At 38.1% G+C, this 13,094-nt stretch overlaps 1 protein-coding gene and 1 pseudogene across 3 annotated transcripts in view; both read right to left on the bottom strand.

The window, feature by feature from the left end:
* Positions 1–13,094, bottom strand: part of P4HA1 (prolyl 4-hydroxylase subunit alpha 1) — a 92,834-nt gene that overhangs the window by 17,915 nt on the left and 61,825 nt on the right. For all 3 annotated transcript variants that reach the window (XM_088019765.1, XM_028109718.2, XM_028109717.2), the window contains exon 10: positions 1,402–1,501. In XM_088019765.1, the coding sequence (XP_087875891.1) occupies positions 1,402–1,501 (100 nt within the window). The remainder of the gene's footprint in view (positions 1–1,401; positions 1,502–13,094) is intronic.
* Positions 5,519–11,628, bottom strand: LOC114214210 (enolase-phosphatase E1-like; annotated as a pseudogene).

Genomic DNA, 13,094 nt, shown 5'->3' with positions numbered 1-13,094 from the left:
TATGTTAACTATACTGGAATTTAGTAAAATAGAAAAGAAAAAGCATAAGCAACTAAAAAATACCCCAAAGCCAAAAAACAAAAAAAGACCTATCAGACTTCATCAAAATTCAAAATTTTGTGCCAAACGACACCATTAAGAAAATGTAAGATGACCTACAGAACGGGAGAAAATATTTGCAAACCATATATCTGATAATGCTCCTATATCCATAATGAAAAAAGAACACTTAACAACTCAACAATAAAAACACAAACAACCCAATTAATACTCAAAGGATTTGAACAAAAATTTTTTCAAAGAAATAAATGGCAAACATGCACATGAAAAGATACTCAACATCATTAGCCATCAGGGAAATGCAAATGAAAACTGTAATGAAAAAAAGAGACAAGGGTAAGTGTTGACAAGGATGTGAAAAATTGTAATCCTCATACTCTGTCATTGGAATTATAAAATTGTGCAGCCATTTTGGAAAACAGTTTGACAGTTCCTCAAACTATAAAGTCACCACATGACTCAGCAGTTCCATAGATACATATATACCCAAGAAAAATCTAAATGTTTGTACAAAAACGTGTACACAAACATTCATAGCAGCACTAGTCATTATAGTCAAAAAGTGCAAACAACCCAAATATCCTTCAGCTGATAGATACATGAAGTTGTGATACATCCAAACAATGGAATATTATTCAGGCATGAAAAAGAATAAAGTGCTATACACTGAAAACATAACATTAAGTGATATAAGCCAGATACAATAGGCCACATATTGTATTATTCCATTTATATGAAATATCTAGAAAAGACAAATTCATAGACAGACAGAAAGGAGATTAGTAGTTGCCAGTGGCATTAGGGAGAGGGAATGGAGAGTGACTGCTGAAAGTTTTTGAAGTGATGAAACAGTCTTACAATTAGATAGTGGTGATAGCTGCATAAGCATGTGCATGTAATAAAACCAGGGTAAATTTTAAGGTATGTGAATTCTATCTCAATAGAAAAGAGCAAAAAAACACATTAAAAAAAAAAAACAAAAAACTGCCCCTGGTTACCCGACAGGTTTAGTTAGGAATGACAAAAAATTATAGTATGCTTAATAAATATTAATGTTACATATTGTTCCTTTCCCTATAAATTTATACTTAACAGTAAGAGTTTTTAATGTTTTGTAAAAGAATTTTAGAGCTCACAGACTAATCCTAATTTTTCCCATTGATTATTAAAGAGTAGTTTGCTTGGTTTCAGCTTGCATATTCACTTTTAGGGTCCCAAGCTCTCCTACAATACCTAATCAGTGCCCGTACAATGTTAGGAAATCTCATCTGCAACATTTTTGGAAAAAGTGTAAAGAAATAATGTGACAGCATATGGTTTAAGGATAATGTGATTACCTACCTGTAATTCCTCTGCTGTGGAAACATCTAGTCCTGTTAGATCTTGTATTCTCATATTAATTCGAGACACCACAGGGTTTTCATAGCCAGAGAGCCAGGCACTAAGAACAAGAAGAAAATATTACTTATAATGTTTCAATACATAAAGACTAACAGCCATCATTTTAAAAGCCATAATATATGGGACAATAAGACTTATCTATAGGCATTTAGTTGGCTTGCTTGTTTGATATGATTTTTATTAAACAATGTTGTCATTTTTTAAAAAATGCTACATTTTACAGTTAAAGGTTAGAAAAGAAAAAAACTCATTTATTACAGAGTTTCTTTGAAAACAGTTGGATTAATGTAAGAAGGCTATATAGGGCTGTTACAATGAGAATTTTTAAAAATTCTGTAAAAATACATACCAAACTGAAAACAATTTTTCTTTTTACATAAGGCATAGGAACTGACTGGGGTGGAGGTCATAGGGTTTTTAGCTTGATTTATATAGTGTAAATATTTTATAAGAAAAAAATTCATGTAGGGGTGCTTGGGTGGCTCAGTCAGTTAAGCTTCTGACTCTTGATTTCGGCTCAGGACATGATCTCAGGGTTGTGAGATTGAGCCCTGTGTTGGGCTCTGTACTCAGTGGGGAGTCTGCTTGGGATTCTCTCTCCCTCTCCCCCTCCCCCCGCTCATCACACACTCTAAAATAATTAAATCTTAAAAAAAAATAAAAATTCATGTATTACTTGCATAAATAAAAATAAGTTTTTAAAAGGTACCAAAACACACCCAGTAGGACTATAATAAAAACAGGTGGACGGGGGCACCTGGGTGGCTCATTCAGTTAAGTGTTCAACTCTTAGCTCAGGGCCTGATCTCAGGGTCTTGAGTTCAAGCCCCATGTTGGGATCCATGCTGGGCGTGAAGCCTACTTAAAACAAAATAAAACGAAAAGATGGACAATAACAGGTGCTGATGAAGAATGTGAAGAAATCAGAACCCTCATACATTGCTGGTAGGAATGTAAAAATGGTACAGCCGGTTTGGAAAACAGTTTGTCAGTTCGTCAAATTTTTAAACATACAGTTACTGTATCACTCAGCAATTCCACTTCCAGGTACATACCCAAGAGAAATTAAAACATATGTTCATACAAAAACTTGTACATGAATGTTCATAGCAGGATTATTAATAATGGCCAAAAAGTGGAAATGATCCAAATATTCACCAACTGATGAGTAGATACATAAAATGTGATACATCCGTATGATGGAATATTGTGCCATGAAAAGGAATCAGGTACTGATACATGCCACAATATGAATGAACCTTGAAAACATTGTTAAGTAGGGGCGCCTGGGTGGCTCAGTTAGTTAAGCGACTGCCTTCGGCTCAGGTCATGATCCTGGAGTCCCGGAAACGAGTCCCACATTGGGCTCCCTGCTCAGCAGGGAGTCTGCTTCTCCCTCTGACCCTCTTCCCTCTCGTGCTCTCTATCTCTCATTCTCTCTCTCTCAAATAAAAAAATAAAATCTTTAAAAAAAAAAAAAGAAAACATTGTTAAGTAAGCAAGATACAAAAGACCACATACTATGATTCCATTTATAAGAAATATCCAGAATAGGCAAGTCAACAGAGAAAGTAGATCAGTGGTTGCCAGAGGAAGGAGGAAATGGGGAGTTAACTGCTAATAAGTACAGGCTTTCTTTTCAGGGTGATGGGAATGTTCAGAAATTAGATAGTGGTAAAGGTTGCACAACTGAAAACACTAAAAACCATTGAATTACACACTTTAAAGGAGTGAATTTTATGGTATGGGAACTATAGCTAAATTTAAAAAGGCACCCCAAATTAAGCTATCTCCTATGGTCTATCACTTCTCTCATCAACCTCTGATTCCATGATCCATCATTTCAACAACATTCTTGCTAAATACCTAAATTAAACTGTCTGGCAAAAATATTATCCTCGGGCGCCTGGGTGGCTCAGTTGGTTGGGCGACTGCCTTCGGCTCAGGTCGTGATCCTGGAGTCCTGGGATCGAGTCCCATGTCGGACTACCTGCTCGGCGGGGAGTCTGCTTCTCCCTCTGCCCCTCCCCCCTCTCATGCTCTCTCTCTCTCTCTCAAATAAATAAAATCTTTAAAAAAAATATTATCCTCAATGAATTTTTTTCTCCAAGCTTATACCTGTGTCATCAAACTCTATTGGAGAAAGTCATGAAATAGGGCAAGTGTGTTCCACTGATAATTCATGAACACCAACTTCAAATGGGCCCTTACTCCTACTCTGAACCCAAACCCACCTCAGCTCCCCCCTTCTCTCAGTACATATCCCCTACTTCAGAGAATATAGAAACCATACACTTTACCTACATTTCCATCTATCTGTTCCTTTTAGATCATCTAGTTCCTTCATTCCAGTTCCAGAGAGGAAATTTCTTTCCATTATCTAAGGCTAACCCTCTGCCTTAGATTCTATAATTTTCTGACATTTTAGGAAGCATAAATCATTGATTAGCCCTTCTCTCTCTTACATAATCAACTTTCCTTCTTAATTCCTCCCACAGCTTTTAACTGAGCTTAAGTCTCCTCTCCCTTAAATAAATAAACATTGGGCGCCTGGATGGCTCAGTCGGTTGACTGCCTTCAGCTCAGGTCATGATCCTGGGGTTCTGGGATCGAGCCCCATGTTGGGCTCCCTGACCATGGAGAGCCTGCTTCTCCCTCTCCCTACTGCTCTGCCTCTTGTGCTCTCTCTGTCAAATAAATAAAATCTTAAAAAAAAAAAAACAACTGAACCAGGATAATTAATACTGTTAGAAAACTGACATTTCTCACATCCATGTCAAAAAATATATAGGATTCTTCTTGATCTGATAGACTGATTTCAGTAAAATCATTTTAAAAATAGTAAATAACAATATAATTTCTCAAACTATGCTAAGAAGTTGTCAGAAAGGCAGCTATAATCTATAATGATTAGAATTGACAGGATTAGGGGCGTCTGGATGGCTCAGTCAGTTAGGCATCTGCCTTCAGCTCAGGTCATGATCCCAGGGTCCTGGAATGGAGTCCGGCATCGGGCTTCTTACTCAGCAGAGTCTGCTTCTCCCGCTCCTGCTCCCCTTGCTTGTGCTCTCTCTCAAATAAATAAAATGTTACAAAAAAAAAAAAAGACGACGACTTTGAAACACTTTCCGTTTTTAAAATAGCAAGGCTTCTGAAATACTGCTCAAAACTAGCTTTCAATTTTGGTATATGACCTGATACTGACACATTTGATCTGTTAATAGTTTTTTTTTTTTAAAGATTTTTATTTATTGAGAGAGAGAGAGAATGGTAGAGAGAGAGCATGAGAGGGAAGAAGGTCAATAGTTTTTTCTATCAACTATACTTTGCCCTCAGTAGGGGTTAGTGTTGTAGTTTCACATAACTTTTACAGAGATTTTAAAATAAGTTTTAATTTCACTGAATGGAGATTTTTATCACTCATGTATCTGTAGAAGGTAATTTGAGCACATACATATTTGCCTACATATGTGTGTGTGTATATATATTTTTTAGATACTTTATTTTTGTTTTTTGAAGATTTTATTTATTTATTTGGCAGAGAGAGACACAGCAAGAGAGGGAACACAAGCAGGGGCAGAGGGAGAGGGAGAAGCAGGCTTCCCGCAGAGCAGGGAGCCTGATGTGGGGCTCGATCCCAGGACCCTGGGATCATGACCTGGGCTGAAGGCAGACACTTAACGACTGAGCCACCCAGGTGCCCCTATATATGTATTTTTAAAGTAAGCTACTTTTACCATTGAAATAAACCAGACTACACGGACAAACTATGAGCCACCCAGGTGCCCCTATATATGTATTTTTAAAGTAAGCTACTTTTACCATTGAAATAAACCAGACTACACGGACAAACTATGAGAAACAGTTTTTCTTCCTTAGAAATCCTTTTCTAGGTTGAAGAGGACAAGTAGTTTGCTGAATGATTTGATGAGGCTATAGGCTTTTCATCATTTAACTTCACCTAGCCATGTCTCACCACCACAGCAATAAGCATGTCCACTTCCTCAGCAGCACCAGCCTCTAATGTGTCAAAAACAGGTTGAGCATTCAATGCTATTTGCAGTCTTTTAATAACTCTCTCTCCACTTTATGCCTAACTTAGCGCAAAGAAACTATCCACAAGCTCAAGAATATCTTCCTCTGTAGAGCGCACAAGTCATAGTTTCTGTGCCTCTACCCTCCCTGAAGAACAGATATACACCTTCATTCCAGCTTCTCTCCATTTCCTAGCTGCTGGAATGACATCTTCAATGAATGCTGCTCTTATTCTCCCAGCTGTAAAATACTGCCTTCCACATGAATCTTTATATTTGTATCAGTACCATGGTCTTTCCATCCAGAGATCTCTGCCAGCACACATGATCTACCATAGCCTGGACAGCTATGGTAGATCATCCAGCCCATTCCCAGATGTTGCAGAGGTCAAGATACCCTATCTTGGTGGGAATCCTCTTCAGCCTGTTACCTCAAAAGACTGAGGTCCTACTGGCACTCTTCTTTCCAAGAGGGAAGAAGTATTTTCCTCTGCAGTTAATTCTTAACATTTTCTCTGATATAAGGAAATAAGATGCTCTTCACAAAAGCAGTCATGCTTATAGTCCTTCTGATATATAGCAAGACCACAGTGACTTTGGTGGGCACCTGCTGGATGCTACTATGGGAATCAGCCTTGGTCCAGAGGGTGGAGGGTGGTGGCAGCTGTACCCCCAGAACCATTCATCTCAGAGCTGGCAACTGCCTGCAACTGAAGCACTTCAGGGAGAGGCTACCTCCATGCCCCTGGAAGTAGAGAAGGCAGCTGCCCCTAATGTTTTTACAGTACTATATATCTTACTTTGTAGCATTTTTCACACTAATTGTATATTAATTTATTGTTTGATTAAGGTAAGATGTCTTCATTCAACCACTAGTCCCAAATACGTATAAATTCTCCCTGGCTTTGCTCACCACTGTATCTGCAGAACCTATTACAGTGCCTGGCATATAGCAGATGCTCAATAAATATTTGCTGAATGAAGAAATGAATGAATCATACAGACTTCCCAGAACTAATCCAAGATTTATTCTATTTTACCATACTACTTGTCTAGTGATCCCTTGTAAATTTATATGGACTGGCTGAGTAGAATTCCTTAGTGTAGCAGAAACAGGAAGGATCCAAGAATTTTAGTGTTATAAAGGGTGCAGTAGATAAATACATTAAGAACTTATTTCTCTAAATTCTGACTGAGTTCCTCGTAGAACTAGGAACTAATCTAGTCTGTCACTGTACCTATATTTCTGGCTGGCAACAATTTGATAGATTTTTGAACTTTATAATCCACAAACTACTGACTTGATTTTTATAGATAACTGCAACACAAAATTGGCAAGCGTTCTATTAAAATTTCAGGGGCACCTGGGTGGTGCAGTTGGCTAAGCATCCGACTCTCGGTTTCAACTCAGGTTGTGATATCAGGGTTGTGAGATCAAGCCCTGCGCTGGGCTCTGTGCTCAGCACTGAGTCTCTCTCCTTCTCCCTCTGCCCCTCCCCCTGCTCATGCATGCTCTCTCTCTCTCTCTCTCAAAATAAATATCTTTTAAAAAAATTCAAACTAGATGCATCTTGAGAATTGTTCCTATTCCATCCTGGAACCTATCACCCACAGAGAACCTGTCTCCTACTTCTGTTACTTTCAACTTCCTTCCTTGCTACCACAAGCATCGATTCCTACCTTTTCTCTAATACTTTGGTAGAAGCATCAACCTTCAGCCTTACAGAGACTGGATCTTTTCTCTACATTTTCGAACCTATGCTTTCTAACTCAAATTGTGGCCAGCCAGAAAGATAGGTACACTGACATACTAGATTAGCTCCTAGTTCTACTAAGAACTCAGTCAGAATTGGGAGAAAGAAGTTCTAACTCAACTTACCAATTACTGCCTCTCTTTTTATCTTTAATCTTTTCTTTGACAATGCTTACTCTTTGGTGTAAAGTTTCCTGCTACCAAGAAGGCCTTCACTTTTGTTATTCTAGCAAATTACCATTTCAATCTTTCACTTTACCTTTTAAAATTATAAAAACAAGAAATGTGGGGCATCTGGGGGATTCAGTCAGTTAAGCATCCAACTTTTGATCTCAGCTCAGGTCTTGAACTCAAGCTCATGAATTTAAGCCTGGTGTTGGACTCTATGCTGGGTGTGGAGCCTAAACACATAAATAAATAAAATTTATATATATATAAAAGAAATGTTTGTTATATATATATTTTTTTAAAGATTTTATTTGTTTATTTGACAGAGAGAGAGATAGCGAGAGCAGGAACACAAGCAGGGGGAGTGGGAGAGGGAGAAGCAGGCCTCCTGCCGAGCAGGGAGCCTGATGCGGGGCTCGATCCCAGGACCCTGGGATCATGACCTGAGCCGAAGGCAGACGCTTAACGACTGAGCCACCCAGGCGCCCCTGTTTGTTATATTCAACAAATAGTCCTGGGACAATGGATAACCACATGCAAAAGAAAGACGTTGTCCCTACCTCATATCATAAAAAAAAAAGACCTCAAAAGGGATTAAAGACCTAAATGTAAAAGCTAAAATTATAAAACTCTTAGAAAAAACTGTAAGTTTAAGATTTGTGATCTTAGACACTAGTTTAGCTATGACATCAGAAGTAAAAGCAACAACAAAAAAATAAACTGGATATCATCAAAATTAAAAATTTTGTGCTTCAGGGGCGCCTGGGTGGCTCAGATGGTTGGGCGTCTTCCTTCGGCTCAGGTCGTGATCCCAGGGTCCTGGGATCGGGCCCGCATCGGGCTCCCTGCTCAGCGGGAGGCCTGCTTCTCCCTCTCCCACTCCCCCTGCTTGTGTTCTCTCTCTTGTTGTGTCTCTCTGTCAAATAGATAAATAAAATCTTAAAAAAAAAAATTTGTGCTTCAAAGGACACCATCAATAAAGTGAAAAGACAACTCAGAGAATGGAAGAAAATCTCTGCAAATCAAATGTCTGATAAGGACTTGTGTCTAAAATATATAAAGAATTGGGCGCCTGGGTGGCTCAGTTGGTTAAGCGACTGCCTTCGGCTCAGGTCATGATCCTGGAGTCCCTGGATCGAGTCCCGCATCGGGCTCCCTGCTCAGCAGGGAGTCTGCTTCTCCCTCTGACCCTCCCCGCATCTCATGTGCTTTCTCTCTCATTCTCTCTGTCTCTCAAATAAATAAATAAAATCTTTAAAAAAAATAATAAAAAAATAAAATAAAATATATAAAGAACTATTACCACTAAATAAAACTCAATTTAAAAATGGGCAAAGGATCTAAATAGTCTCCAAAGAAAATATACAAATGGCCAAGAAGCACATGGAAAGATGCTCAACATCATTAGCCACTGGGAAATGCAAATCAAAACCACAATAAGATAGCATATCACACCCACTAGGATGGCTATAATCATCAAAAAGACAGACAGTAACAAGTATTGATGAGGATGTGAAGAAACTGGAATAACCCATACATTGCTGGTAGGACTGTAAAATGGTACTGCCACTTTGGAAAAGTTTGGCAGTTCCTCAAATGGGTAAATAGAGTTACCATATGACCTAGCAATTTCACTCCTAGGTATATACCCAAGGGAAATTTAAGCTTATGTTCACATAAAAACTTGTACATGAACGTTCAGAGCAGCATTATTCATAATAGCCAAAAAGTAGAAACAACTCAACTGTCTATCAATAGATGAATAAAAGATAAATAAAATGTGGTATGTCCATCCAATGGAATATTGTTCAGCCACGAAAAGGAATGAAGTACAGATACATGCGTCCACATCAGTGAACCTTACCAATATGCAAGTAAAAGAAGGCAGATGCAAAAGGCCACATGCCGTATGATTTCATTTATATGGAATATCCAGACCAGGGGGCGCCTGGGTGGTTCAGCTGGTTAAGAGTCTGACTTCAGCTCTGGTCATGGTCTCAGGATCCTGGGATTGAGCCTTGCGTTGTGCTCTGTGCACAACAGGGACTACAGAGAGTCTGGTTGTTCCTCTCCCTTTGCCCATGCCCCTGCTCGTGCTCTCTCTCTCATATAGATAAATAAAATCTTAAAAAAAAAAAAAAAAATCCAAAACAGGCAAATCCATAAAGACAGAAAGTAGATTTGTGGTCCATCAGGGCTGAGCTGGCGGGGCCGGGGGGGGGGGGGGTGTTGTGAATTGAGGATTGGGTAGTTATTGTTAAAGCAGATTTTCTCTTCCAGGTAATGAAAATGTTCTAAAATTCATTGTGGTGAGGGGAGCCTGGGTGGCTCAGTTGGTTAAGTGGTTGCCTTTGACTCAGGTCATGATTCTGGGGTCCTAGGATTGAGTCCCACATCAGGCTCCCTGCTCAATGAGCAGCCTGCTTCTTCCTCTCCACTGGTTGTGCTCTCTCTTGCATTCTCTCTCTCAAATAACTAAATAAAATCTTTTAAAAAATAAAATAAAATTCGTTGTGGTGATGGACACACAACTCTGGATATACTAAAAGCCACTTAATTGTACATTTTCAACCAATGAATTGTACACAGTACGTGTATCTCCCAATAAAGCTATTTAAAAAACAAAATACATATAAAAATTTCAAACTGCATATACAAAAGAATACAAAGTCCCTTTCCTAGTCCCACTCCTCACAGGTAAACTGTACGTTTTAACAAATAGGTACATATTCTCTCAACATTTCTCCCTGTGTATAAACAAATATACAGAGAGAATTTTTTAATAAATAGGAATCTACTCACCTTCCAATCTCTCACATCAATATACACATTCACTTTTTCTCTCTGAAAATACTTCTGACATCTTCCAAGTCAATACATATAGCACTACCTCAGTTTAAAAAAAAAATATTGTGGTAAAAAAAAAACATAAAATTTACCATTTAACCATTTTTAAGTCTGAAATTCAACAGCATTCACAGAGTTGTGCAACGATCACCACTATTTCCAGAACTTCTCATCATCCCAAACAGACACTCTGTACCCATTAAACAATAATTTGCCATTTTGGGCACCTGGGTGGCTCAGTCAGTTGAGTGGCTGCCTTCGGCTCGGGTTATGATCCCAGGATGGAACCCTGCATCAGGCTCCTTGTTCAGCAGGGAGTGAGCTACTCCACCTGACCCTTCCCCCTCTGTGCTCTCTCTCTCTCTCAAATGGATGAATAAAATCTTTTAAAAAAATAATAATAATTTGCCATTTCTCTCTCCTCCCAGCCCCTGGTAACCTCTAATCCACTTTTTCTCTGCATGATTTTTTCATTCTAGGTACCTCCTATAAATAGAATCACATAATATTTGTCCTTTTGCATCTTATTTCATTTGGTATAATTTCCTCAAGGTTCATCCATATTGTGGCACGTATCAGAATTCCATTCCTTTTTAAGGCCAAATGATATTCCATTATATGGATATACAACATTTTGTTTATCTATTCATCCATGAATGCACACCTGGGTTGCTTCCACCTTTTGGCTACTATGAATGATGCTGTTATGAACATGAGTGTACAAGTACCTGCTTGAGTGCCTCCTTTCAATTCTTTTGGGTTTTGCCTAGCAGTGGAATTTCTGGATCACATAGTAACCCTATGTTTAACTTTTTGAGGAAATACCAGACTTTTCCATAACAACTATATCACTTTACATTTCCATCTCACAGTGTTTTTTAACTACTGCTTTTCATCTTTTAAATTTATTTATTTATTAAAGATTTTATTTATTTATTTTTGAGAGAGAGAGAGATAACAAGTGGGGGGAGGGGCAGAGGGAGAAGCAGGCTCCCTGCTGAGCAGGGAGCCCGATGTAGGACTCTATCCCAGGACCCTGGGATCCATGACCTGAGCCGAAGGCAGACACTTAACCAACTGAGCCACCCAGGCACCTCCATTTTTTTCATTTTTAAAGATTTATTTATTTGAGAGACAGAGAGAGCATGCATGAGAGCACGAGCAGGAGGGACAGAGGGAGAGGGAGAGAGAGAATTCCAAGCAGACTCTGCTCCGAGGGCAGAGCCTTGACTCAGGGCTCGATCTCATGACCCTAACATCACAACCTGAGCCAAAGCCAAGAGTCGGATGTTCAACTAACTGAGCCACCCAGGTGTCCCTTCTTTTCATTTTAAAATAAAGTATCTTTACTTCCAAAATGACCATGAAGGTCTACCAATAAAGCACTGGTTAAATAAGGTTATTTCTACTTTTTCTCTATTACAAATAATATCTCTCTGTAGGTTGAACTCCTAAATGTGAAACTGCTAGACAACTTTTACATTTTGATGAATGATGTCAAATTGTTCTCCCAAAAAGTATTTTATACTTTTACTGTACGTTTACGAGTGCCCATTTCAGAAAATACTTGCCAGTATCAATCTTTTTAATTTTTGCTAACCTTAAAGGAAAAATATTTTAATCTTAATTGTTTAGTTTTTTTAAAAAGTTTTAATTTGCACTTTTTGTTATACCACAAATGATCTCAATGGACGGTCTGAGGCTTAGCAGTTAAAATTATTAATGATTAAAGGTTAAAAAATAAATTGTTATCTTAATTGTGGTTCTGTTACTGTCACTAGAGAGGAAAATAAACTCTACTCATGCATGTAAAGTTATTTCACTTAATTTGACTTTCACGTGAAAACCTCTCCAAAATATAAAAGGATTCTCTTTAGCTACATTTAAAACATTTTGTTCATCTGGATCGCAACCGCTAATCTGTCTTCAGCAACACTGTTATAGATCTATCAGGTAATCTAAGAAATTAGCCCTGAATTTAGATTGTTGTAACATTGCTCAAAAATTCAGTGGAGACACTGAGGATACTGTAATATATATTAACTATTTATTCTTTAGGATTTTGGGTCTTATTCCTGCATTAAATTTTATCAACAGAAATGCAGGTTCTTTCTTCTAAGTACTCAGTGTTTTTTAACTGAATTAGAATGTAAGGTTACAGTATTTTCCATTACTAATTAGATAACACAAACTATATTCCTTTTGGTCTTAATCACAGGAACCCCAAATCTATCACTGGAATGCTTTCTTTTTTTCCCTTTTTTTAAAGTAGGCTCCACACCCTACAACATGGGGCTTCAACTTAAAATTCCGAGATCAAGACCTGAGCTGAGATCCAGAGTTGGACACTTAACCGACTGAGCCACCCAGGTGCCCCTGGAATGTTTTGAGTAAGGAGCAACATTCTCATACTGCATGACTGTATTTCTAATATATTAATAAGGACATCATGTTCAAGTAAATAGATAGACAATATCATTTTGGAGGTTTTGGAGATTATTACAAAACTTCCACAGGAAAATGCAAGTGATATAATTTGCACTACTTTCTTCTAACCCAACACATGAAAACTGACATTTTACAATTAGCTAATATAAAAACTGTGATTTTTTTTTTTTTTTTGCAAAGGCAAAAAATAATTCAGGACCCCAAGTGCCAGTTAGAGAGAGCAAACTTTCAATAATTCTTCTCTAAGTGCTTGACGGTTAACAAAGAAAAGCTGATCATCTAGCCCGGGAATTTATCCTGGCCCTTTGGATCTTAGTGGGACAATTATGCAATCATACTATAGATCTATCCGTTTCAGTTATCTCAATCTGAGAACCACTGTT

The sequence above is a fragment of the Eumetopias jubatus genome, unplaced genomic scaffold, assembly GCF_037043125.1.
Source record: "Eumetopias jubatus isolate StellerSeaLion01/CBP00866 unplaced genomic scaffold, mEumJub1_p1.0 scaffold_17, whole genome shotgun sequence".
NCBI classification, from domain to species: Eukaryota; Metazoa; Chordata; class Mammalia; order Carnivora; family Otariidae; genus Eumetopias; species Eumetopias jubatus.
The sequence above is the reverse complement of the archived record's forward strand: the minus strand, read 5'-3'. Positions and strand labels throughout refer to the sequence as shown.